We start from the raw sequence: 23,702 nt of genomic DNA, 5'->3' as shown, positions 1-23,702 counted from the left end.
AGTAGGCAGAGGATTTGGGCTGCAATCCCAGCTGGGCCACCAAAACTCAATGGGATTGTGTGGCACTAGTAAAACCACTCCTTAAACATTTCACAGTACAGTACTTGGAAACCCTAAGGGTGCCCATAGCTCAGATGCAACTTTGTAACAAACGTCTCCCATCCAAATACAGTACCCGCCACACCCAACTCTACTTAGCTTCTAAAATAAGGCGTATTGAGCAAAATCCAAAGAAACAAAACAAAACATCAAATACTGTAAATAAGATAAAATAAGATCTATAGAGCGTTGGGGGGGGGGAGTTTAATGAAATCTCTTTCCAAATAGCAGTGCAATCTTACGAATACCTACTTAAAAGTAATTTCAACGAGACGCAAACTGCAAAGCATTTAGCAAGCAGGGAGTAAACGAAGAGCACGCTTATTTCTGTGAAAGCAAGAAGAGGATCAGACTATTTCACCTATATCCCCCCCCCCCAGTCCTGCCTTGTAACCAGTGAAGGACCGGATAGTCTCTCCCTTCTATTAGTTACTCTCTCTCTCTCTCGGCTGTCGCGCCTCCTCCTTCCACACGCACCCGCTAGAAGAAATAAGGGGCCCGATCCCGCGGAGTCCAGGCAAGAGCAGAAACTATTACGCAGCCGCGGGCGGGTCGAGGCGAGACGACGGCCCGAGGCTTTGCATATATTATTCAAATGAACGAATCCCCAGACTTCCCGGGCTCCGAGCGCGCTGGGTGCCCGCCCCCCCGTCTAGGTGAATAAATTATGCAAATGAGCTTCCCGAGGTTCTGGCAAGCGCTGGAAGGCGGCGTGCGCTGTGTACAGTCCTGAGCGGGAGTCTGAGGAGTCGCCGCGGCTACTGTTCCTGACAGCCGCTACCGAAGGCGCCTACGCAGGCAGGGGCTGGCGAGCCCACTCCGGGGAAGGTGGAGAGGAGCTGCCGCCGCCACCGCCGCTGCCGGAATCCCTCACACGCTTGGCTCCTCAAGTGACCCCCCGCCGCCCGGGGCTGCCTTCAAGCGCGCCGAGGAAGAGAGCGAGAGAAGCAACAAGTCCGTCTCCGGCGCCGTCGTCGTCGAGGGAAGAGCCCGGACGGAGCACCTGGGAAGGGTGGCAGGCGCCGCCGCCGCCAAGCTCTCCGACACCAGAGCCGGCGTGGGGAGCTGCTTGCCCTCGTCCTCGTCCCTCTCCTTTGCTGCTGCTGCTTCGAGGGGGGGGGGGTTCCCTTCCGCGCTTGGCTGGGATGGCCGCTGCGGGGGTCGTCCAGGAAAAAAACCTCGCCATGAAGCCTGTGGCGCGCGGCACCTTTTCGCCTTGAAAGTTGCACGCGCGCGTGCCTGCCTCTGTGCAAAGTGCCTACTTTGGATTTTTATTATTGTAAAAAAAAATATTTTTTTTGGAAAAACAAAAAAGTGGGGGAGCGGGGAAATATTCCTTTTATTATTGAGCCGACTTCTGTCCGCGTAGGGGTTCCCTGTGCAAACCCGTCCTCTACAGGAAGAGGTGGTGGTGGAGGAGGAGAAATTCGTTGCTGCCTCCCTCCCTCCCCAGCCCGGCAGCATGGCAGGGCAAAGCCAGGACGCCCAGGGTCAGGATGCCAAAAGGGAGGCCAGCTGCTGCCCCGTCAGGACTGCGCCCTCCCAGGCTCTGCTGGCCGCTTTCCTCCTCTCGGTGCTGTCCGTGGCTTCCTGTATGTATCTGGGGATGAAGATCAGCGACCTTCAGACCAGGGTCTTCCTCATCGAGGCCGCCCAAGGAGACCTGTCTTCTTCTGCCGCCGCCGCCTACCAGCCGCTGCCCGGCTCATCTTTGGATCAGCTGAATTCCCTGGTGCAGGAAAAAGTGGAGCGACTTCTGGCTCAGGTGTGGTCGCCCTTGGAAACTCGGGGTAGAAACGAGGGCATCCCAGGAAGGAATGCCCTTAGCAGGCTTGCTGGCTCGAGACCGTGTGTGTTTGTGGAGAGTTGATTGCCCAGGGGTGCGTTTGTGTCTCCTAGATGTAAGCCAGAGACAACAAACAAAAAGTATAGGTTGTTTTATGTGCCTGTGGCAGAAAGAGGGAGAGCCAAGGAGAGGGAGAAAGGAACTGGGTAAATATTCGGGAGAGAGGGGGGGAGGGAGAGTGAAACAGTGAAATGTTTGTGTTTGGATGTACTGGAATGAAGAAGTGAGAGGACTAAACGCTAAATCTGGAGTTTGTCATGTTTGGAGTAGAAGCCTTGAGATGACTGGGACTTCAGTCACAACTGACTTCAAGTACCATTTTGTTCCAGTGTGTCTTCTCTAGAGAGCAGTAATGGTGGATTTGGCACCAACTAAGTTAGAACTAATTTTATCTGATGGGGAGGTGATTTGGGGGCAAGGCTCCCATGGTTTAACCTTTCAGTCTCTGCCAGATGCAGCCTCTCCATTATTCAGTTACTTTACAGAGTAGCAGTGACAATAAAGAGTGCATCTGAGCATGCATGGTGTGTCTTTCTTAATGTATATGATTAATTTTTGCTGATAGGGGCATAATTTGGGACCAGCTCACCACAGCTTGGCCCTTTAATCTCTTTTTAATACCCAAGAGGCAATTTCTTCATGATTCTGCTGTTTTATGGTCCTAAAATAGCAATGAAGAGTGCCTCTGAACATGTACAATGTGCTCTCTTCACATTAATGCCCACAGTATATGCATAGACTAGAAGGGAAGAAAGTAACAAGCCAAACAGTGTGCTATCTGGGCGAGCTTGAACCAGAAGGATTTTGGAGTGCTATGAATTAAAGGCAGAAAGGAGTTTCTGTGTTATTCCAAGGGCAGGAATACAGGAACAGCTTTATAAAATCAGAGATGACTTGGGGAGAGAAAAGACACAGGCAACAAAATTAGCACTGCTTCATGTATATTTCAAAATGAGGCTGTTCCCACTGAGTCATAAGAACCCCCCCCCCCCCCTTATTTCATGGTTAGCACTGGGACTCTTAAATGTTTTAAGTGAGATCCTTTGGAAGATAAAAATGTTCCATGCTTGAGGCTCTCAACAAGAAGCCCATGCAGACATGTGGCTGTAAAGTGTAGATCCAAGTTTCAATGGGTTGCCAGGATTGGTCCCCAGGGACCACTTGGCAGGCAGCCTGTAAAATTCAATTGGCAGCAGTTTGGCCTCTAATGTGGTAGCATTTGACCTTCATATATAAAATATTCATTGTTCTCCCATCTCTAATTTGCTGATATTCATCCTTCTCAAAACCAAGTTTGCTGCATTTATTTTGGGCTTTACAAATGCTGTGGGAAAAATATGGGTGACAACATTTTCACATAACAAGACAACACATTGGTGCGAGGGTGATGCAAATGGAAGACTCTGTGCGCATGTGTGTGCAGGCGCACACGTGCATTTGAGAAAGAGAATTTTTAAGCCAAGGTTTCTTGTTGAAGGGAGCAAATGATCTGAGTTGACTGAACATCAAGTGTGGGAAGCCATTGTCGGCTTAGTTGGCTATGAAATAGCTGTAAATCATGACTACATATGCAAATAGATTTTACATCAGCTCTCTTATTCATAGTTTGCTGCTAGGACTAACACATGGTCTACCACATTTTCAACCATTTTCTGTTCTTCCTTACAGAAGTCTTATGAGCATATGGCAAAAGTCAGGATTGCGAGAGAAGCTCCTCCAGAATGCAAGTGCCCACCAGGTAAATGGGAAGAGGTTGGAAACACTTGCATGCATTCAGACAGCGCAGTTTTTTACCTAGTGACTTTCAACCTGTGTTCAACAGAGTCCAGTGTAGGAAATATTATTTTCTTTTGGACTACAGCTCCCAGAATTCCAAGCAGTAGCCATGCTCATTGTGGAATTCAGCGAGTTGTAGAGGCAGTAATAACTACTCTAATCTTGCAAATAATGGCACATAGTAAACTTAACATTGAAATGCCTTTTTTGATAATTTGATCACGACAAAGAAGGCTGTGAAAATAAATGTTTGAAAGTTACCTTCTGTCTTTTGGATGTAGGGATTGACTGCAGGGAAGTTACTGATTACAGTGCAGTACTGGTAGTTTACTTGGAAGTATACTTCCTTGAAATCCGTTGGACTTCCTCAGAGTAGAATTTTATAGAAACACCTTATTAATATTGAATAGCAGCTTAGCTTTACTATAAGAAAGACAATTTCACTTAAATCAGTGGGACCTGTTAAGGTCTTGGCCTTAATTTTTTTTTCAATCTGAGCAATATGATCCTAAACATTCTGATAAAAATTTAAATACAAGGAATTCAATAAGATTCGGTTTCAGATTGCACGGTGAGAATGGAACCCTGTACCCACTTACCTATGCTTGTGGACCTTTTAATTCACTGGGGTTTTCTTCTGTGTAGACATGTGTAGGTTTGCAATCAAAAAACCTATCTATACTGTAGTTGTTTGGTAGTAAATGGTATTGGGGTGTACATCTAGTAAAAACACATTATCTACACTTACCTACAGGAAAAGCCCATTGAATTCAACAGGATTTACTTCCAAGTAAACATAACACTGCCGATCCACATCTTTTAAAAGTAGGGGGCATCCTGATAGATAAAGTATACATCTAAGTAAATGTAATTATGACTGAAGTACTGGATAAATAAAAAAACCCTAATAATACAAGCATTTCAGAGATGTTTGCATTTACCCAGAAGAGCACATATTCTAACATTATGTAAGATTTCATTTGTTCTCAGCAGCTGTTTGGTGCCTCTAAAAAGAGCAATATGTTAAGTACATCAGACAGCTAAAAAACCAGATCCAAAAACAATTTTAGTACTTGGTTTCATTTTGTGTCGAAGAATACATAAACGTTTGGGTTACTGTTTCCTCCATCATTATAAAGGGATATTTTACCAAGTGACTGCATGTCTCATGTTGTATATTATTACTCAGAATATGAGAACAGTACTGAAATCCATTAACTTCACTGGAAATTCTTTGCAAGCTACTCTTTAAATGTTGGATTCTGGTATCAATGATTTGTGAAAGGTTATGATTTCCCTCTTGTATATCTTTTTGTGGAGGGTCTTGTGCAGTTTTGGCATGTGTTTCTTATCCCTGCAACATTTATTTGGGTGTGTTTAGAAGTTAATGGTCAATCTTTTCCTCCAGGCTACTTGAAATCAGAGCACCCACAGAATATGGTGTACCACTTAACCAAAATTATATAAATTTAAAGGGTATGGAATAATGATGAGTATTTAACCTTTTAAAGTTCAGAGAAATTGTTTGTTTATTTGCTAGTTACATGAAACAAGGACTTTGACCCTGGCAACTTGTACATTAAAGTGCTTGACACTTTAATCCGCCATTCATATATTGTTTACATCAGTGGTTCCCAATCTTGGGTAACCCAGGTGTTCTTGGACTGCAGTTCTCAGAAGCCTTCACTACCACCTGTGCTGGCTTGGGTTTTTGGGAACTGCAGTCCGAGAACACCTAGGCTGCACAGAGCCTCGTGGCGCAGTGGTTAAACTGCTGTACTGCAGCCAAAACTGTGCTCACGACCTGGGGTTCAATTCCCAGGTAGCCGGCTCAAGGTTGACTCAGCCTTCTATCCTTCCGAGGTTGGTGAAATGAGTACCCAGCTTGCTGGAGGATGGGGCAATGTGTAGCCTGCATAATTAACTTGTAAACTGCCCAGAGAGTGCTTGAAGCACTATGGGGTGGTATATAAGCAGCACGCTTTGCTTTGCTTTTTGCTGCCCAAAGTTAGGAACTACTGGTCTGTGTGATTCCTGTAGAATAGGAAGACATTTCTGAAACAGGTGTTGAATACATTTGTCATGCAGAGATCCACGTGTGAGTGACTGTTTGTGCCTTGATGTCTTCATTATGGCCTTGATAATACCCTGTTTTCCTGAAAATACGACCTAACCTGAAAATAAGCCCTAGTATGATTTTTCAGGATGCTCATAATATAAGCCCTACCCCCAAAATAAGCCCTAGTTAAGTGAAACCCTCGCCCTCTACCATTGTGCAGCAATCAGAAGATGACAGGACTGTATTTGAATAAATGTAGACTGTTGTATATGAAAAAAAAGAAGAAGAAAAGAAAACATCCCCTGAAAATAAGCCCTAATGCATTCTTGGAGAAAAATAAATATAAGACCCTGTCTTATTTTCAGGGAAACACGGTATAAGACTGTCAGGCAGTGAGAACATGCCATGAACCTAAAGTTGTAATGTGGAGTACAGCCCCACACCCCAGCAATCATGTGATGGCTTATTTATATGAGTAACATGAACACATGTGAAGTGGATGACTGAACCTTAGAACTGTCCACAATTTCATGCATTATCCAAAGAAAAATCATATTGGCATCCAAGTGTACTATCAACAGAAATCCACAATTGAGTTGTGATTACCTGCTGAATACAGTGTTGAACATATTTACAACCATGTGTTTCTCCAATTTATTCTTTAAATCCTCAGATCAAGTATCTTTGGCTGTATTGAAAATATGTCTGAATTAGCCTTTACCACAATGATCCATATCAAAATTTAAGCTCTTCATCATCATGTTTACCATTTTTGATATTCAGAGATGGACCAAGATGCAAGAGACTTGGGTTCAAATGCCTGCTTGGCCATGGAAACTCAGGGGAGGATAGTAATGGTAACATGCTATCAAGTTGATTCTGATCTATGGAGACCTTTTCTGGCATTTCCTAGGTATACAGTATTCAGAAGTGGTTTTTCTTGGCGAGTTCTGAGACCATGTAGCTATCTCAAGGCCACATATTCTGGTTGTTCTTCCAAGAGACAGAATGGGGAATCACACTCCTTATCAAGATGATGAACTCACTGAGCTTTCCAGCCAATTATAGTAATAGTAAAACTACTTCTTAGTTTTGAACCTGTCAGAGTCAGCATGAGTCAGATGTGACTTGATGGTACATAACATACAAGCTAAAGAGAGATATTTTAGTATCCAAGTTAGTCTTTTAGAACAATAAAAGAAAAGAAAATAAACAGCAAGTGAATTGATCTTTTCTGTGTGTCCAGTTGACCTTAGACATGCTGTTTAGACATGCTGATCTTAGACATAAACTTATAACTTGTATAAAACTTTTATTTGTCTAAAACAAAGGTCCATGACAGTGCCTATCTTATGCTTCAAATAAGCAACGTTTAACTAAGGCACACTCATATATGTACATGAAGGCAGAGTAGATTGTCCAAAGCAATAATAGTATCTGAAGAAGCACCATATTATCTGGATAAAAATGTTGCTTTTCTTAGCCAGAGCACACAAACATTTTATCAGGTTTCGGCCAAAATGTATATGGAGCAAATACTTCAGATAAAACTGAGGCATCAGTGGGCATGCCTGTTTTTCTTCTTCTTTCCTGTAGTGGTGCATTTTCAGAATTTATAGAACCACTATGTTCACTTTGAGTTTGAATATAATGCAGAATCAGGCTTATTAAATCCATTGAATAGACTAAGGCATGTATAACTGTTTTCATTTCAAGCCTTAACATTTAGTATTGGAACAAACATATATTATTAACTCTAGTTGATAAACAAAGCTCTCCCGGTCTACTCTCAGCCTTGATAGTTTCTGTGTACAATCTGCATTTGTTCCACATCTTGCTTTTCTTCTTTGTCACCGCTAGAGCTCCACATTATACCAACTATTACCTGAGCCCTCTCTGTCTGTTTGGGCTTTTTGTTCCTGTTTTAACTATTGTGTTCCATGAGACTAAATCCACTGGATTTATAAGCAGTGAAAAAACATATGTCCAAATAATGTCAAAAGATGCATGTTAAGAAACACCATGTGTCAGGAATAAGAACTTAAAAGTTTAGGTTATATTAAGGTGAATGTAACATTAATAATATTTTATGAGGAGAGCTTAAATTGTCATGGGATGAGAACTGAAGGAAGGTGTTTCTATCTTTTGATCAATAGTTATTCTTAAAACAGGCTGATCTTTTCAGAAATCTTAATGTTATCAGGTGCATGACTACTGTATCAGAACATGTAATTAAAATTGGCATAAGGTGTGCCATGCACCATAGCATATGCATCTGGTGAAGCAAGCAACAGTCTATGAATAGTCATTAATATACCACATGACTCTTTGTTGTTTTTATTGCAGCAGGATTAAGAAAGCTGTCCCTCCAAGGAATTGAGTTCAACTTTCAGACTGAGACTGAACGAATACTAAAAACTTTCCCTTCCACAACTAATAATTTATAGTCATGATGAACATTCAAGACATATTTGAATAAAATAATTACAAGTGCTGTCACTTCCCAGTGAAATAAAGAGGTAGCTTGAACCTGGCAGATCCAATGGCCACTCTAGCGACTGTTTCCTGTATAACTTTCTGTCTTATGTTAGTCGCTGATAGAACTTGGGGGGAAAATTGGATGATGAATTCCAGAATCCCCAAGGCAGCATGATGGATTTTAGTAATATTAAGACTCTTATGATGATGCAGTTTTGGAAATGTCTGAAACAATGGTGGAAATCCTGTTGCTATCACCTAGAGTAGGCCCATTGAATCCAAAGGGGATTGGTGAGTCACTTCCTCTGTAAGTGCCATTGATTTAAATTGGTCTACTCTAGTTGTGACTTATATTAAAGTTGCAACTACAGTAGGCTCATTTGAACCAATGAAACTTATGGAGGAGTTGATTCACTAAATCCCCACTGATTCAGTAGGCCTGCTGTTATGCAACTTAGGTTGTGGCCATACAGACATATAGCATAAGCACTTGGGACTGCTTATAGCATGGTCCGGTGTAAGCTGTTTCCTGGCGATCACACAGTGCAGAGGGAATAATGGTCCAGCTCTTTCCTGAACTGTGCTCAAGCTGGACCTTTTTGGTCCAGCAATAGTGCTATTATTGTTTGGAGCCAGGCTGAAGTGATTTCCCTGAAACACAGAAGGTTTGCTTTAAGGGAGATCGTTCCTGGCAAAATGACATTTTCCTTTGATGCAATCAGATGCACAACTTTCTTGCCATCTGATGGTACCCTTATTATGCTAAACAATGAATTTCAGCCACTGACAACAAAAGGAAAAGAGTAACAATATGTACTTAAGTTTCTGGCCTATAATGCAGGAGAAACAAATACTTGTACTGCTTAAACCAATCAAAGTATAACTATCAAAGAAGTTAAAGGATGCCCACACACAAGGAACAGAAAATCCATTGCAGTCTCATATCTGTTCAAAATAATCCTCATTTGAGATCAAGGAAGCTTATTCTTATGTATATTGTAGAGGATAGTAGCCTAACACTTAATGTGTAAACATGTTTGCTTAGAAAGAGGTTTCGTTGAATCAAATGAGATTAATAGCTGGCGAGAATCAGAGGCTATGCAAGAAATCAAGTGAACCGGGAAGAATGGTTAATAATTAAAGATGGAATAAGATCTGGCAGTCTGTAAAACAAAATCAGTAATGGAGAAAGGAGTTCACTTATTTTGCAGAAGAGAGGGCCTTGAAATCAATGCCTTTATATATATATCAATTCCATATAAACATATATATTCCATTCCTGGTCCAATTGTCCATGATAGAAAATGGGAAACTCGCTGTGATGAATATATATTATGCTGAGGGCTTCTGATCACACAATTTTAACATGGGTTGAGACAGTCTGTGCAAGACACTGAAGCTTAATATATGACCACTTAATTTTGCAAATAGCTGTTGTATAACTTGTTGAGTCCATGCAATTGTTCAGTGTTTCTTAACTTTTAAAAGTCTTCATTTTATATAGATTAATGGCACACTGATCTTTGTGGGGTTTTGCTCTTCCTTCCATTACCCTAAGCTATATAAATACTGTAACACTGGCATTTTAAAAACATTGCTTCCTCTCCTTAGCTTAACCCCCCCCCCCAACACTTGTAGTTTACGGTACTTTCCACTCTATGGGCACTACTGTTATTCTGAATTGTTTCTTTCTTTCACCACCTGCGCCTGTTTTGTGCTGCTTCTCCAAGATTCCCATAGTTTTTCAACTGAAATGTTCTCAAGCTTACTGTGCAATTAGCCATGATAAGGCTATCAAGTGTTCTTCACTCTGTGGTGGTGTATGGAACTGTGAGAAACAAATACACATTATAGGCGAAGCATATTTATAGTTTAGATTTAGGTGGAAACAAAATTCTATGCTGAAGAAAGATGTGAACTGATTAGTTGTAGCATAAATGGGCAGAACGTCTCATTGTTTATCATTAATGCTGTACCGTCTATGTATGTCTTCCAGATGGAATTCTGTAAAAGTCTGTTGGAACAAAACCAGCCTAATATTTTGCAGCAACTCAAAGAATGAGGTATTGCCCTCTTCAATCAGGAAATAAAGAGTGACACAAATATTGCGGCATAAGCCTTCATGGACGACAGTCCATTTCATCAGGTGCCTAAAGTGTCCCCCTGAACTGAGTATTCTACATATTTATAACTCAGGATAACAACAGCTTCAAGCACTCTCTGGGCGGTTTACAATTTTTAATTATAAGGGCTACACATTGCCCCCCCAGCAAGCTGGGTACTCATTTTACCGACCTCGGAAGGATAGAAGGCTGAGTCAGCCTTGAGCTGGCTACCTGGAATTGAACCCCAGGCCGTGAGCACAGTTTTGGCTGCAGTACAGTGGTTTAACCACTGCGCCACGAAGCTCTTAAGAAAGAAAGCTGAAGTGGATTCCACAGATCATACAGGCTAAAATAAGGAAGGGAGATATATGTTGAGTCATGGATTTCCATTCATAGGGAACAACGGGGAAAATGGGCGTGGTTGTGATAGAGTGAAAATTGTGAGTGGCTAAAGATGGTAACTGGAGGCCCAGAAGTCACACATAGGGATATAATGGAACTTGTTTGGAAAACAAAATGGTATGAGAAACAAGGAAAAATATTTGAAGAGATGAAGTGCACATCCCAAATAGTAGAAAAGGTGAATAATTGTGGACCAGAGAGGTGAATGAGATGTGGAAGAGGAAGACCCAATAGAAGAAGGTTGTACTTGCAAAGGTGAGAGAGTGCCAAAATATAAACCAGAATTTTAGCGAGGAGAGATTAGAAATATTTCTGTGGCATATGTACTACTACCATATGAACACCAAACCATCCTGAACACACTCCCAGTTTTTCTGATTGTGGAAGTCTGGTAGGGTCAGGCTGAATAGCATTTGAATAGGAAACCACCAGGGAATAGTAGGAATTTCTTGGTAGGGTTAGAAGAGAATTCTGCCCAAAATCCTGGAAAGAGATTTCTGCTAGTCATAGATCACAGTACTGTACTAGACAGAACAACGAATGTCTGACTTTGTATATAAGGCAGTTTCGTAGGTTCCTGTGGAACTGATGTAGATCAAGTTAGTATAGTAGTGTAACTGAGCAAGAAAAACAATAGAAAAGAATGAAGAGAGCAAGAATTTAAGAGGAACAAATTCTGCAAAGCTTTTTGATTTGCTTCAAAGGCATTATTTCTTAAGGAGCACAACTGTGACTTTAATTTTGTTAAGAGATTAGAAACTGGATTAAGGGGCGGTATTTAACTGGAACGTACACAGGGATATGACGTTGACAATGCAATACTATAGCAACACATTCTAATTTTCAGTGTTCCATTAAAGATTTGCTTCCTGAGGCATTACAGTTGTAAGGAGACTCATACAAGGGAGGATAAATCAATTGTAGGGATTAAAACAATCCAGAAATTGATAGCAGCAGGGTATTTGCTACTTTAGTATGACCAAAGCTGGACAGAGTACAGAAGGTGTAGAAAAGAGGAGATACAGTAGTTGCAGCTATGAGAAAGCTGGAAAGAAAATGTGTGGCTCTTAAAAATTAAAAACAGCAACAACAACAAAAACAATATCCAGCTTCTTTATTGACAGTCTTGTTTCTGTGTTGTTGTTTTTTGTATCCCTTGTTAAACTGCTATACTGCAGCCAAAACTGTGCTCATGACCCGGGGTTCAATCCCAGGTAGCCGGCTCAAGGTTGACTCAGCCTTCTATCCTTCTGAGGTCAATAAAATGAGTACCCAGCCTGCATAATTAACTTGTAAACTGCCCAGAGACTGCTTGAAGCACTATGGGGTGGTATATAAGCAGCACACTTTGCTTTGTTCCTACAGATAATTTACTTTTATGGAGTTTCGCCGTTAGTATTTTTATGCTTCATACTGATGTGCAGTAGCGTAAAGGCTTTTTCTTAATCTATTTACATGTACTGATTTTTTCCCTTCCTCAGTAGAAATAGACTTTATTGGCTAAGATAAAATCTTTTAATTCTGCTCAGCATGGGGCAGAAGTAATATTGAACAGAATACAGAGATGAACTGAGGTTACAAAATTTAGCTGAAGTATGGCACTTGTGAAAAATTACACATAGTTTTGGAAAAGATATTACACATTTCTTTAAATTTATTTAAAAATTTGTTGTATTTTCTCTGTTTTGGTTGACAGATTTGGAAAAGAATCAAATTTCCTTTTTCAGCAAACAGCAAAAAGCTTTGAATTTCATTTTTGTTACAGATATATGCATGTGAAAAAAAAAGAATTCAGATCTTCTGCCTACAATGACATATTTGGTGGGTTGTAGGATTCTTGTTTTAGTAGTTCTTAAAAAATATCTCTCAGATAGAAGTTGGGTTTGTTTTCAAATCTCTCTTGTGCTCTTGCACTCTTTCTAATTCTCTTGCTTGTGGTTATTTGCAAAAGAATGTTGCTGAAATAGCAATATAAAATAACAACAGCAACATAATATGGTACAAGATAGCAAAGTAAACTAAGCAGTGACTTCCTGGTCTTGTTGGAGAAAAGGGCTTTTTGGACAGTGCTGTGTATTACTTCATTTCAAAATGTAGTATTGTACATGCTATCTTTGGGTGCCATCATCCTCATTCAGGTTAGTGAGGCCTTGAAGATTTGCCCTCAAAGCCTGTTCTGTGGGGCTACTGTCCGATTTAAGTCTCCATCAGCTGTGATAAAGCTCACTGGGTATGTTCAGGCTGATCATGATCTTTCATCTTAAAACTGTAATTTTATCAGTAATCTTAAAACCATCCTGTCATTTGTAATCCTTGAATTCCATGTAAAATGCCACTTGAGATGAGTAGATGGTAGCTTACCTAAGACCATGAAGGGCATAAGATTTCAACTAGAATACCTCTGTTCAGAGATCATAATATCTATAGATAATAATATCTATTATTTAAATAACAACAAAAAGAGGTCTGAGTGACTTTAGCTAAATAAACTTGTGGAATGTGCAGGGAGGGAAGTGTCTGGATTGGCAACTACAGCTGAAAAGCAATTGGCAAGAAACATAAAGCACCTATTTTCTCTGCTCCTTCTTTACCCATTCCTGAAGGTAATTTCTGGAAAAAGTAGCTGTTGAGATAGCAATATATATATTTGCATCTGTCACATAGCTTGGCCTGTAGCAGCTACACAACAATTGAGGGTCTAGTCATAATAAGTGAGTATGCAGTCCTGTGCACATGAAGTTAGAAGCTTTATTCTGGTAGGCAATGTGGGAAAACTTCTGTTTCTGTGTGAGTATACCTAGTTACAGTTCTGGATGACAGCTCACTATGTTGGCTGGGGCTGAGGCCATTTTCAGAGTTGCCATTTCCCCCAAAACCTTTCCCAGCTTTATCAGAGAGTGGGAATGGAACAATGGGGTGTATCATGTCTGTTGGCTTCATTTTGAGTTTGCTCCATGTATTTGAGCTCAGGTTTAGGACCACTGTGGGGCAATGGCTTGGGTGTCAGACTAGGCTTCGGTGGGATATAACTTATTATATAGAAGTAGAATTTAGCTACTATCCCCTTTACTAGATGAAAGAATCAGAGTAAAATTTACCTAGAATCTTGAATGAAACAGGTAGGCACAATTGGCCTGCCTTCAGTCTCTTTGTTTATATATTTAAAAACAAACTCTCATGCCTATTGGAAAATAGTAGAATTCTCATGATGTCTTGCATTGATGTTTGTTTCTAGTTCATAATTATATATTTGGGGAGTGGAGATGGTGAGAATCCCCTCCAGAGAGGCATTCATTAAATTAGACTATAAGATAATTCAGTTATTAGAAAGTAAAATCACACCTGAGGTTTGAAAGGGAAGGGGTAGGAGCAAAGTCCAGAGTGGAACAATAGTGTGTTATCACGCTTGTCTTTGGATTTTTCGCTCATTTTGAGTGCTTAAGTGAATTTTGCTCTTTTGTTCTGCCCCTTTTTTCATTTTGGCTTGTAGTTTGAAGGAAATACTTCCTTGTTTATGAATTCTATAATCTATTGAACTTTAAAGGTCAGCCTACACTGTTCAGAGAGTGTAAAGCTTAGCTTTTCTCAATTAATATTTAATGGACTACATTCAAGGTTTTGTGCCATGTAAATATAGCATTTTGGGGGGTTTCAACACTAATTAAATATTTGGGGTAGTAGAATCATGAGTTCACACTAAAGAAAATGACCTTCTTTTATAAACTGGATCACTTTATCCCCCTCTGACCCAAAGTATGAAAAGGTTTAATTGTTGATACGTTATGCACAATTTAGCAGAAGATAGTTGTGATTGAAGCTTTGGTCTCAACATATGCTTACATGGGTAGAGCCCATCCTTTTAAGAACCCAGAATGCGGAAGTGTGCAATTTACTTTTTAAAAAAGTACATCTAGAATTTCCCAGAGAGCCAAAACAGAAGTCTGTGCACTACTCTTGAAATGTTAGTTTAAAAAGTAACCAGTTATAAACAGTTCCTGTAATAAAAATAACTTTGGTATAAAAATTGCATGGAATAAGTTTATTTGGAAGAGAAAGAAGCTACATTGTAGACTGCCTGCCATTGGTCATGCCTGGAGCTAAACTGGGTTGGTTATTCTGTTTAGCCTAATAAAGTACTATTAATAGGTCTTGGATGGAGACTAATGGGCCGTGATTGTTCAGACTCTTTGGGAAAATTCATGTTGGTATTAAAGAGCATTTGTGTCGAACTGAAGCCAGATTGCCTTTCTCCATCTCCTAAATAATTTTCTTTCTTTCTTTCTTTTGGGTGTCTGAGTATCCCCCTCTGACTGCATTCAGAGTTTTTTTTTTGCACTGTGATGCATGTGCAACATTACAAAGAGGGTTACTCACATCCTTTTGTGCCTAGACACACTAACCTTTTTGTTAGGCCATGACTGGTCACTTCAGTTTAAACCTTATGAAACTTCTCTGAGTATGGAGGGAGCCTCGAGAGGAACTTTGTTTGACACACAGTCTCCAGTTCAAAGTCTAGCAGGATAGTTTGGCATTCCATGGGAAGGGGCTTGAGGAGGGGAAGGTTTTCATAGCGAATGGATAGATTTTTTTTTGCCACTTGAAACCATACAGAAGATTCAATGGTGCTGCTACTTACATATAATGTGCATTTGTATGGCTACTACATGTGGAAATATATTATTGGATGATAAGAATAGTGGAACATATACTTCAGGCTGTTGGTCTTTTCTTTTCCTTTATTTATTATTTATTTATTTATTTATTGAGCTTATAAGCTGCCCATTTAGACATAGTCTACTCTGGGCGGCTCACAAACACGTAATAAAAACAATTAATATGGTGAGGCTTAAGCTGTCCTTTCTGTGTAAAGAAAACAGTTTGAATGGGAACATCACTTCCATAAAGAGAGTTATTATGTGTGCACATAGTTTCTGTGGTGAACATTAATTCTATATTTGAAATACAGTCAAAGGCTACAATAAGAACCACCTGAATGCCCATTGCTTGTGTCTTCCAAGTGATGTAATTAATTATTTCAATTACAGTGGTACCTCGACTTATGATCATCTCCACTTGTAAACGATTCAAGTTACGAACAGCTCTGGTCGCAAAAGTTGCTTCAACTTGTGAACGGAGTGGAACCTCAATTTATGAATGAAAAAGAAAAGAAAAAAAACTTTCCTGCCCTTTTTTTGACTTAAGTTCACCTTAGATCAAAAGAAGAAAAAAATAAAAAAATCACTCCCTAGTGGTAGAGTACGGATTAACCTGCCTTGCATTAGTTCCTATGGGAACTAATGCCTCTACCTACGAATAGCACCTCAAAATACAAACGAAAAACAGCTTGAACGGATTAAATGGCTTTCAATGCATTCCTATGGAAAAGTTTGCCTCGACTTACCAACTTTTTGACGTACGAACGCTGTTCCAATATGGATTAAGTTCATAAGTCGAGGTACCACTATAATACATAAGAGGCAGGATAAATTATTTTATTTTTATTTATTGTATTTATTAAATTTATACCCCACTCATCTAGACTAAAGTCTACTATATTTTTATATATACAGTGGTGCCTCGCATTATGACGTTAATTCGTTCCAGCAAAATCGCGCAAAGCGAAAAAAGCCTATTCAGACCATCGTTTTGCAATCGCGATTGCAAAAACGTCATTGTAATGCAGTTTTGTCATAATGCAGGACAATCGTAAAGTGTATGTGTGTGTATATATATATATATATGTGTGTAATTACAGACTTTCTCCTCCTGTGCAGTGACTCCCATGACTTTTACACGATTAAAGGGATTACAGGTGCAGGAACTGTGGCACAGAATTTGGAAGTCTTTAATTTCTGAAAATCACCTCTTCCTAATGACATCATCAGTCCATTTTAGGCATAGTTCTGCCAACAGGAGGGGAGGGAGTCTATCTGTAATTTTCTCTTTTCAAACTCTGCTGTGGGGTACTTACTCCTACAAAGCATGTATAAGCGTTGTGCCAGGATAAATGCATGGAAGGGTTTCTAGGTACAAGACTTCATTTGAGCATAATTACTCTAAAATGAGAATATCCTGCAGGAGATGAGTTGTGACAAAGAAATCTTGACAGGAATGAACTAATGTGTCATGGAAATGGGAAAAGGACTTTGGAGGATGCTTAATTTTGCTTTGTCTTGGGAAAGATAAATGACAACAAAATACACACTTTTAAAACTATATCCAGTTGTTACTCCCTTCTACAGTCAGGCCCAGTGAATTACTGGGATTTACATAAGGGTTTAGATACAAAAGCCCCATTAATTCACTGAGTGTAGTTAGGGCTGAGTCTTGGATTTAGCCCTTAAATTGAGACTCTCAAGGTATAGTTTTTGTCAGGGGCTGTGCGAGATGGGAAGTGAATGACTGTACCACATATTGTACAGGATCCAGTTTCCACATCATAGCCAGAGAGCCCCACCTGTCTTGCTTACCTGCCAACATCTCTGACCCTCCTGCCAGAACAGATAGCTGCCACCACAGCACCTCCCCAAAGAAAATCAAGGGGAAGATCAAGGGAGAAATAATGTTGCTGGTGGTGTTTGTGTTGGCTGCATCCCTGTAAGCCATTGGAGGAGGCTGACACAGGGGTGCTTTCTGAAGTGCAGCAGGACATTCAGGGAAAAAAGCCAGCTGTTTGTACAGATGACCTAGAGAAGCCTGAGCCTCCTCCAGTGGCATACAGGGGTGCTATCATACTACCTGTTCTTGTCATTACCGGAGTCAACATAATAGTTCATGTCAATTTCTTTCATTCTCCACTTTATTCTGTTGGTGGAAGCAGGGAGACGTTCCTGCTTCTTTGTATAGATGGCCTTAGGAAGCACTGTTGCCACTGTGTTCCGCAGCACAGCGGAAATATTAAGCAAAATGAAGAAATATTAAGCAGTGACTGAGGGCAGAATTTGTTAAAATGTTGTCCTGCTTTACAGGAAGGGTGTGAGACAGTCAGAAGACAGTTGTCTGGGACTTTCTACTGATTGCAAATGGATTTTTTTTGCCACCTTTTAGACATAAGACATAAGAAATTTATTTGTCATTGCGCTCACAAGTGGGTGCAACGAAATGAGGTGCTCTTCCCCAAGGTAAAACTGGACAACACTACAAAAAAAAGTTAAAATATACACAACTTTCACCATCCAAATATAGATACCCCGTTTTCTCTCAGCAATTAAAATTCCACCAAAAACACCCTTGTAAACATGCAACACTTTTTCACCTCTCTTTTCCATTATTCCCCTAGTTTTGCCCAGTTTGTCCTTATGGTGGCAATGGTCTTTCGGTGCAAAAGAGGATATATATATATATATCCTGGGCCAGCGTCTTTGGCCTCCGCTAGTGCAAGGGAAGTGAGGAGTAATTCTATTCCTGGTCAGTGGAGATAATTCACTGGTAGGGCTGAACTAGAAGTCATATCTAAAAACATTTTTTTAAAAAAAAATTGGCAATCATTTATAATGGGAATAGGTGGCTATCTTTCTATTTTGTAGTATTATTGAACCGTGTATGCCTTTGTAGCACTCATGCTGGCATCTTAGAAACTGATTTCCTACTTTATTGTCTTACTATTTTAAAAGCCTTTCAGTTGTTTCCCCAGGCATCTATCTTCAGTTTCTGATTAGCTTGAAAGCAATTCTTTTTCAGAAGTTTCCTTTATGGAATATGGCGAGTCTGGATCACATCTTGTTTATTGCTGATGTCTGCCAAGATTCCCCCCCCCCACAAGCAAATCTTAAGTTTTATGGGTCAAATTTACATGACCCTCCCATCTCCCACTAGTCATCTTAATATCTCACAAACAGCTATGTATGTAATATTATATTGAATGAAATATTATAAATAGGCTTTTGTCTAGAAATAGGGGTGGTTCCCATGAACAGTTGTTGAATAATGAATAATATATATTCAGATTTTGTATCCTTTTATGTTAAAAGGTTAGGAACATTAAAAAAATCAAAGTATTCAACAGGACAGAGTGGTTTTAGTGTTTTATGCTTAAATTTTTGATTCTGAGTAATGATTATCTTTCTTATTCCTTGTATATGACAAGAATAACAAGCAAAAATGTTTCATGTTGCGCAGAGAACTTTTAACCATACACCACATTTTAGCATGTGTTCTGCGTTACACTTGGATAATAATCTGGTTGTTCAGGAATACGTTTTTTTCTTCCTGCTTATTTTTGGTGGCAACATTTTCTGAAGGTACAACTACTCTGAATATACTATGGATACATATCTTTGTTTGGGTTTTCTATTATGTGTATACTGACAGATTCCAAGTTGTTCTTTAAAACAAAATTACAATATAAACATAAATGAAATGCAACAAAGTCCTGTGATGACTTCAAGACTCAGAGTTTTGTTGACAGAAAAGTAAATGAACTGCATTTGAGTTTTTTTAATACAATGGGCCAAAATTCCTCAAAGCTTATGTTAAATAAAACTTGTTAGCCTTCAAGGTGCTACATAACTCTTGGTGGTTTTGGTTGCAGTAGACTGTAATGATCACTTCCTTTTAGAAGATTGTACATGGAATAGAAGCAAGTACACATTTACTAACTCTTTTATAAACATGAGAGTATAATACACGGACAATTAACAAGATGGTTTTCATGTTGAGATTTGTTTTAGATGGGCCTAATTCAAGTCATTTTGGTATATGATGGAAAGGACAATATGTCCTGATGTCCAGATTCCACAAATGAAAACTGACAAAACTAGACATTCAATGCTGCTTCAACACTATTTGAGCAACAATGTCCTCTGCTGCAGAGGTCATCAGCCTGCGGTCCGTGGCCTGGTGCTGGTCCGTAGCCTGAGCTGGGCCGGGCTGCAGAGCCAGACCTCCTGTCCCCCCCACACACATTCCCCTCCACACAGCTGCTTAGCGCACATGCGTGCATGCTAGCGCTGGTGTGAGCGCTCCCCCACCCCTTCATGCATGCGCCGAGCATCCATGCAAAGGGGTGGGGTGGGCGTGTAGCTGGGCGTGCAGGTGCTCCTGCGCATGTGTAAAGGAGTGGGGGAGCACACACCTTGGTGCTGGCAGGCGTGAGCTCCCCCACTGCTTCGCGCATGCACCCGAGAGCGCCCGCACGAGCGCAGGGGGGTGCCCTGCCTTCCTCAGAGGCTCAGCCGGTCCGTGGTGCCAAAAAGGTTGGGGACTACTGCTCTACTGCACCTTAGCGCAGGTGGCTAGCTTTGGAGATGCAGTGAGATACAGTGACACACATAGTTTTGTCATTCAACATCTTGCTGTTGCTTCCTGCTCTTCTGGTGTATTCTGCCTCACACTGCCTAATGGTAGCGTTACCTCTGATTTCTCATTGAACTTCATGAGAAATTGCATTAAAATCTGTGGGATTCTCTAGAAAATTATATGAACTGCTGAGAACCTCAGTTGTCATTGTAGATAGATGTAATGGCTACCCAGTCAAGGCCCACTACAGCCACACTACCCTTCCTGTCCTGAGGCAGGTGAGCCCAGGGAAGAGCTAGATGGAGGGGAGACTATAGAACCTGATTGAGACCATATCACTTCCAGATACTACTATCCACTCTAACTTGGCACTTTTTCCCGGGAATTCAAACACAATCTACAAAGCTAGGCACTTCAAAGCAAGAAGCCTCCCTTGCAAGGCTAGAACTACTAGACATCCACACAAACACCAAAAATTCTGGCACCTTGGTCAAGGCAAGAGCTAGTTTTAGCACCACAATGCCTTTACATAAAAAATTCAGAGAGCTACTTGAAAGGCTATTTGTATTTTATTAAAAGGGAGGTTGGGGGAGAGAACAAAAAGGACAAAAGGGAAATGTTCCCAAAAATCATTAAAAGATTTCCCAAGCTACTGGAGTGAAATACAGAGGCAGTCTTAAAGCCATTTAGGAGAAACATACCAGTAATCAACAAAAGCTAAGGTGGACTACCTAATACATATACCTCAGCAGAATTGTAGTGTAGGTCTGGGACATGCACAGAACACATCCTTTCCTAGCAAGATAAATGGATATCAGGTGAGCCAATGCACTTTCTCCTTAAGGAGAGGCTAGGTGATCTAACCAGTTTTCCTATTACAGTACCTTTTATATATTAAACCAGCTATTCCATACCTGTGTAATCATCTTAATCCCTTTTCATGTTCATTCAAAACACAAGCACATCCCCACCATTCCTTTCCCATACCTGCAATTTGCATGACTTCTGGGAAGGAACTGGACTGGCATTTGAAGTCAAGAGTTAAAGTGGAAGTGTTAGATCTTTTTAGTGATGCTAGGAAGTGTCATTTGAAGTCTTCTTTAACAGAAAATCAGTTGAAGGTGTGAATTGTCCTTTTGTTCATGGCTGATACTGACCTCTGCCTTCTTGGTCAGCTTCCCAGTCATTCACAAAGAGGCCTCAAAACTCCTAGCAGATAAATTCTATGGTCTATGTTCCCTAGTTCCTCTGTTTCTTCATAATAGCTCTAAAAGGAAATGAATCAAACGTATGGAAGATACTGTAATTCTGTCTGCAGCTGTTAGTCATAATGGTTGCATGCTGTCTTCAGATTAATTGCAGGGCTATGCTTATTGTAGTTGGATATTGTTTTTGATGTTCCAAGAGGATCATTCTCAGTTCATTTTGAATGAAAGTGTATATATAACGAATTAGTTGATGAGAGAAGCCTGACCTGGAAGCACAAAGCTATGCTACAATTGCTATTAATGATGACCACTACCTCTAAGAAAATATTGGAGAATGTCTCTTTCCCTTGGAGAAATTTGGACAAATAGTTCCTCCAGATTCAGTGCTCACGCACAGAGTGGAGAATTTAGAAAGGAAGCATTTGCAGAACTATAATTCTGCTTTAAAGTAACTATGCAGATTAATTTCTGTCCATATTTGAAAACCCCAGAGTTAATTTTTAAAGGTTTGAGTGGCCTTTCTTTTGGACTCATAGGGAATGTGATGTAGGACTATCCAAGATGGCCTTGTTCTGATTTCCACCTTTATCAAAGTTTAGACTATTGGCCCTTTTCTTTGTAGTGGAATGAAACATTGGTTGAAATTCAGTAGCAAGTTACAAGGTCCATTGAATAAATGAGGATTTGTTGAGTTAACATCTGTGTAAAGTCCAATAATTAATGGGTCTACTCCAGTTGTGACTTACAGCTGGATTTTAGCCTTTGTATAACTCCCTCCTAAGGGACATTCATTAAGCTACCGAGCTTCCACAAAAATAAGGCATGGTCTTATATTAATTTTTTTCTCCTAAAAACGTGTTAGGGGTTATTTTCAGGGGACGTTTTATTTTACAGTCATGTCATCTTCTTCTGGTTGCTGCACAATGGTGGAGGGCGGAGTTTCACTTAACTGGGGCTAATTTTTTGGCGTAGGGCTTATATTACAAGCATACTGAAAAATCCTACTAGGACTTATTATCAGGTTAGGTCTTATTTTCGGGGAAACAGGGTAGTAATGTTTTCATTTTAAAGAAAATTAGTGGAAATGGCCTAACTTGTTAGACTACTTAAGAAAAAAAAAAAGGTCCCAAGTCAGAGACAGGTGACTTATGGTGCTCCAGTTGCTGTTCTACTGCACGTCTCATTTGCCCGGATTATCATAGGGACATGCACTTCAGAAATGTATGGAGGGTCACAATTTATCCAACTCTGGCCAAAGTGTGGGCTTGTCCTTCCAAACAGCATCCCCCCACCAAATAAAAAAATAAATAAAATAAAATATTCTCATGCATTATTATATTTTAAATTCTTGATATTGTTTAGTATAGATGTTACTGTGTTCTTATATATATATTCTTGCCACTTGGGAAACTCTTGAAGTGATGTCTGGCAGAGTATAAATCTCTGAATTAGGTAAATAAATTGTTTAGAAAAAAGTATCATGGACTCATGGTTTTATTCCATAGTAAATCCCATGGATGCATTCCTATTTCCAGATGGAATTGTAGCCACCTTGAGTCCCATACATGGCAGAAGGGTGAAATATAAATAAATACGTTAGTCATAATTTCTATTTTTGCTATTGAATGAAGATGACTATGTCTTAAGTATGTCAATGTACCAGTGTGGTTTATCTCATTCTTGATTTGTTTGTTGGCTACTGAGGATGCAGTAGACAGTACTGTGGTTTTCAGAGTTGAATTATTCATGACACCAAGCCCTATAGAATTTCAGCCGGGATGTTATAATTATAGGAAATAGGTTGTAGGATATACAAATGACACTTTAAAACTGAATTTGTACGTAGAATGATTTAAAATCCATTTGAAGAAGTGTATTTATAGGACTGCAGTTGTGTTCTTTTAGACCTTTATAGCTTGGCTTAAACACTGTCTTGCAAGAAGATTATTGCTTTTTGAAACGTTTATGTTGAATCCAAAATAGTATGTCATTCTTTGATGGGACTGTTATGTTGCAGTGGGGATATATAACGATAATATGGACAGACTTCTGCTGGTAAGACATTTCTATGTGAATGAGAAGCAGTAGAAGCTATCCTGCAGTTGGATTATGGGTAGTTTTATATATGGCTATATGAAACCACCTGTAATCCAATTGCAAGATAGCTTCTACTACTCCTCATTCACAAAGAAATATATATATCGCCTTCAAATGATGGCCAATAACAACAATGAGGGTTTTAGTCATATGACGAGCAGATACATTTTATCTTAATGGTTATTCACCTGACTGCATATGTAGGATATTATACTCTAACCACATGTTATTCACGTATCATAGTTCCTCAGGTGTTTTTTCATTAGCCTACCTGACTACAGGATGGTATAGCATTAGGAAGGCATTAATTTTCAGTATTATTTCTGTTGAAACACTGGAACTGGGGAAATAGTTCACTGACTTAGATTGTACCTACATGGAATCACATTAAGACT

General features: G+C 40.0%; 1 protein-coding gene across 1 annotated transcript in view; it reads left to right on the top strand.

Annotated features, from left to right (window-relative positions):
• Nucleotides 1-690: 690 nt before the first annotated feature.
• Nucleotides 691-23,702, top strand: part of COL25A1 (collagen type XXV alpha 1 chain) — a 385,643-nt gene continuing 362,631 nt past the window's right edge. The window contains exons 1-2 of the mRNA XM_073001823.2: nt 691-1,864; nt 3,614-3,683. Coding sequence (XP_072857924.2) covers nt 1,562-1,864; nt 3,614-3,683 — 373 coding nt within the window. The 5' untranslated portion in view covers nt 691-1,561. The remainder of the gene's footprint in view (nt 1,865-3,613; nt 3,684-23,702) is intronic.

Source organism: Pogona vitticeps, chromosome 5 (assembly GCF_051106095.1).
Source record: "Pogona vitticeps strain Pit_001003342236 chromosome 5, PviZW2.1, whole genome shotgun sequence".
NCBI classification, from domain to species: domain Eukaryota; kingdom Metazoa; phylum Chordata; class Lepidosauria; order Squamata; family Agamidae; genus Pogona; species Pogona vitticeps.
The sequence above is the reverse complement of the archived record's forward strand: the minus strand, read 5'-3'. Positions and strand labels throughout refer to the sequence as shown.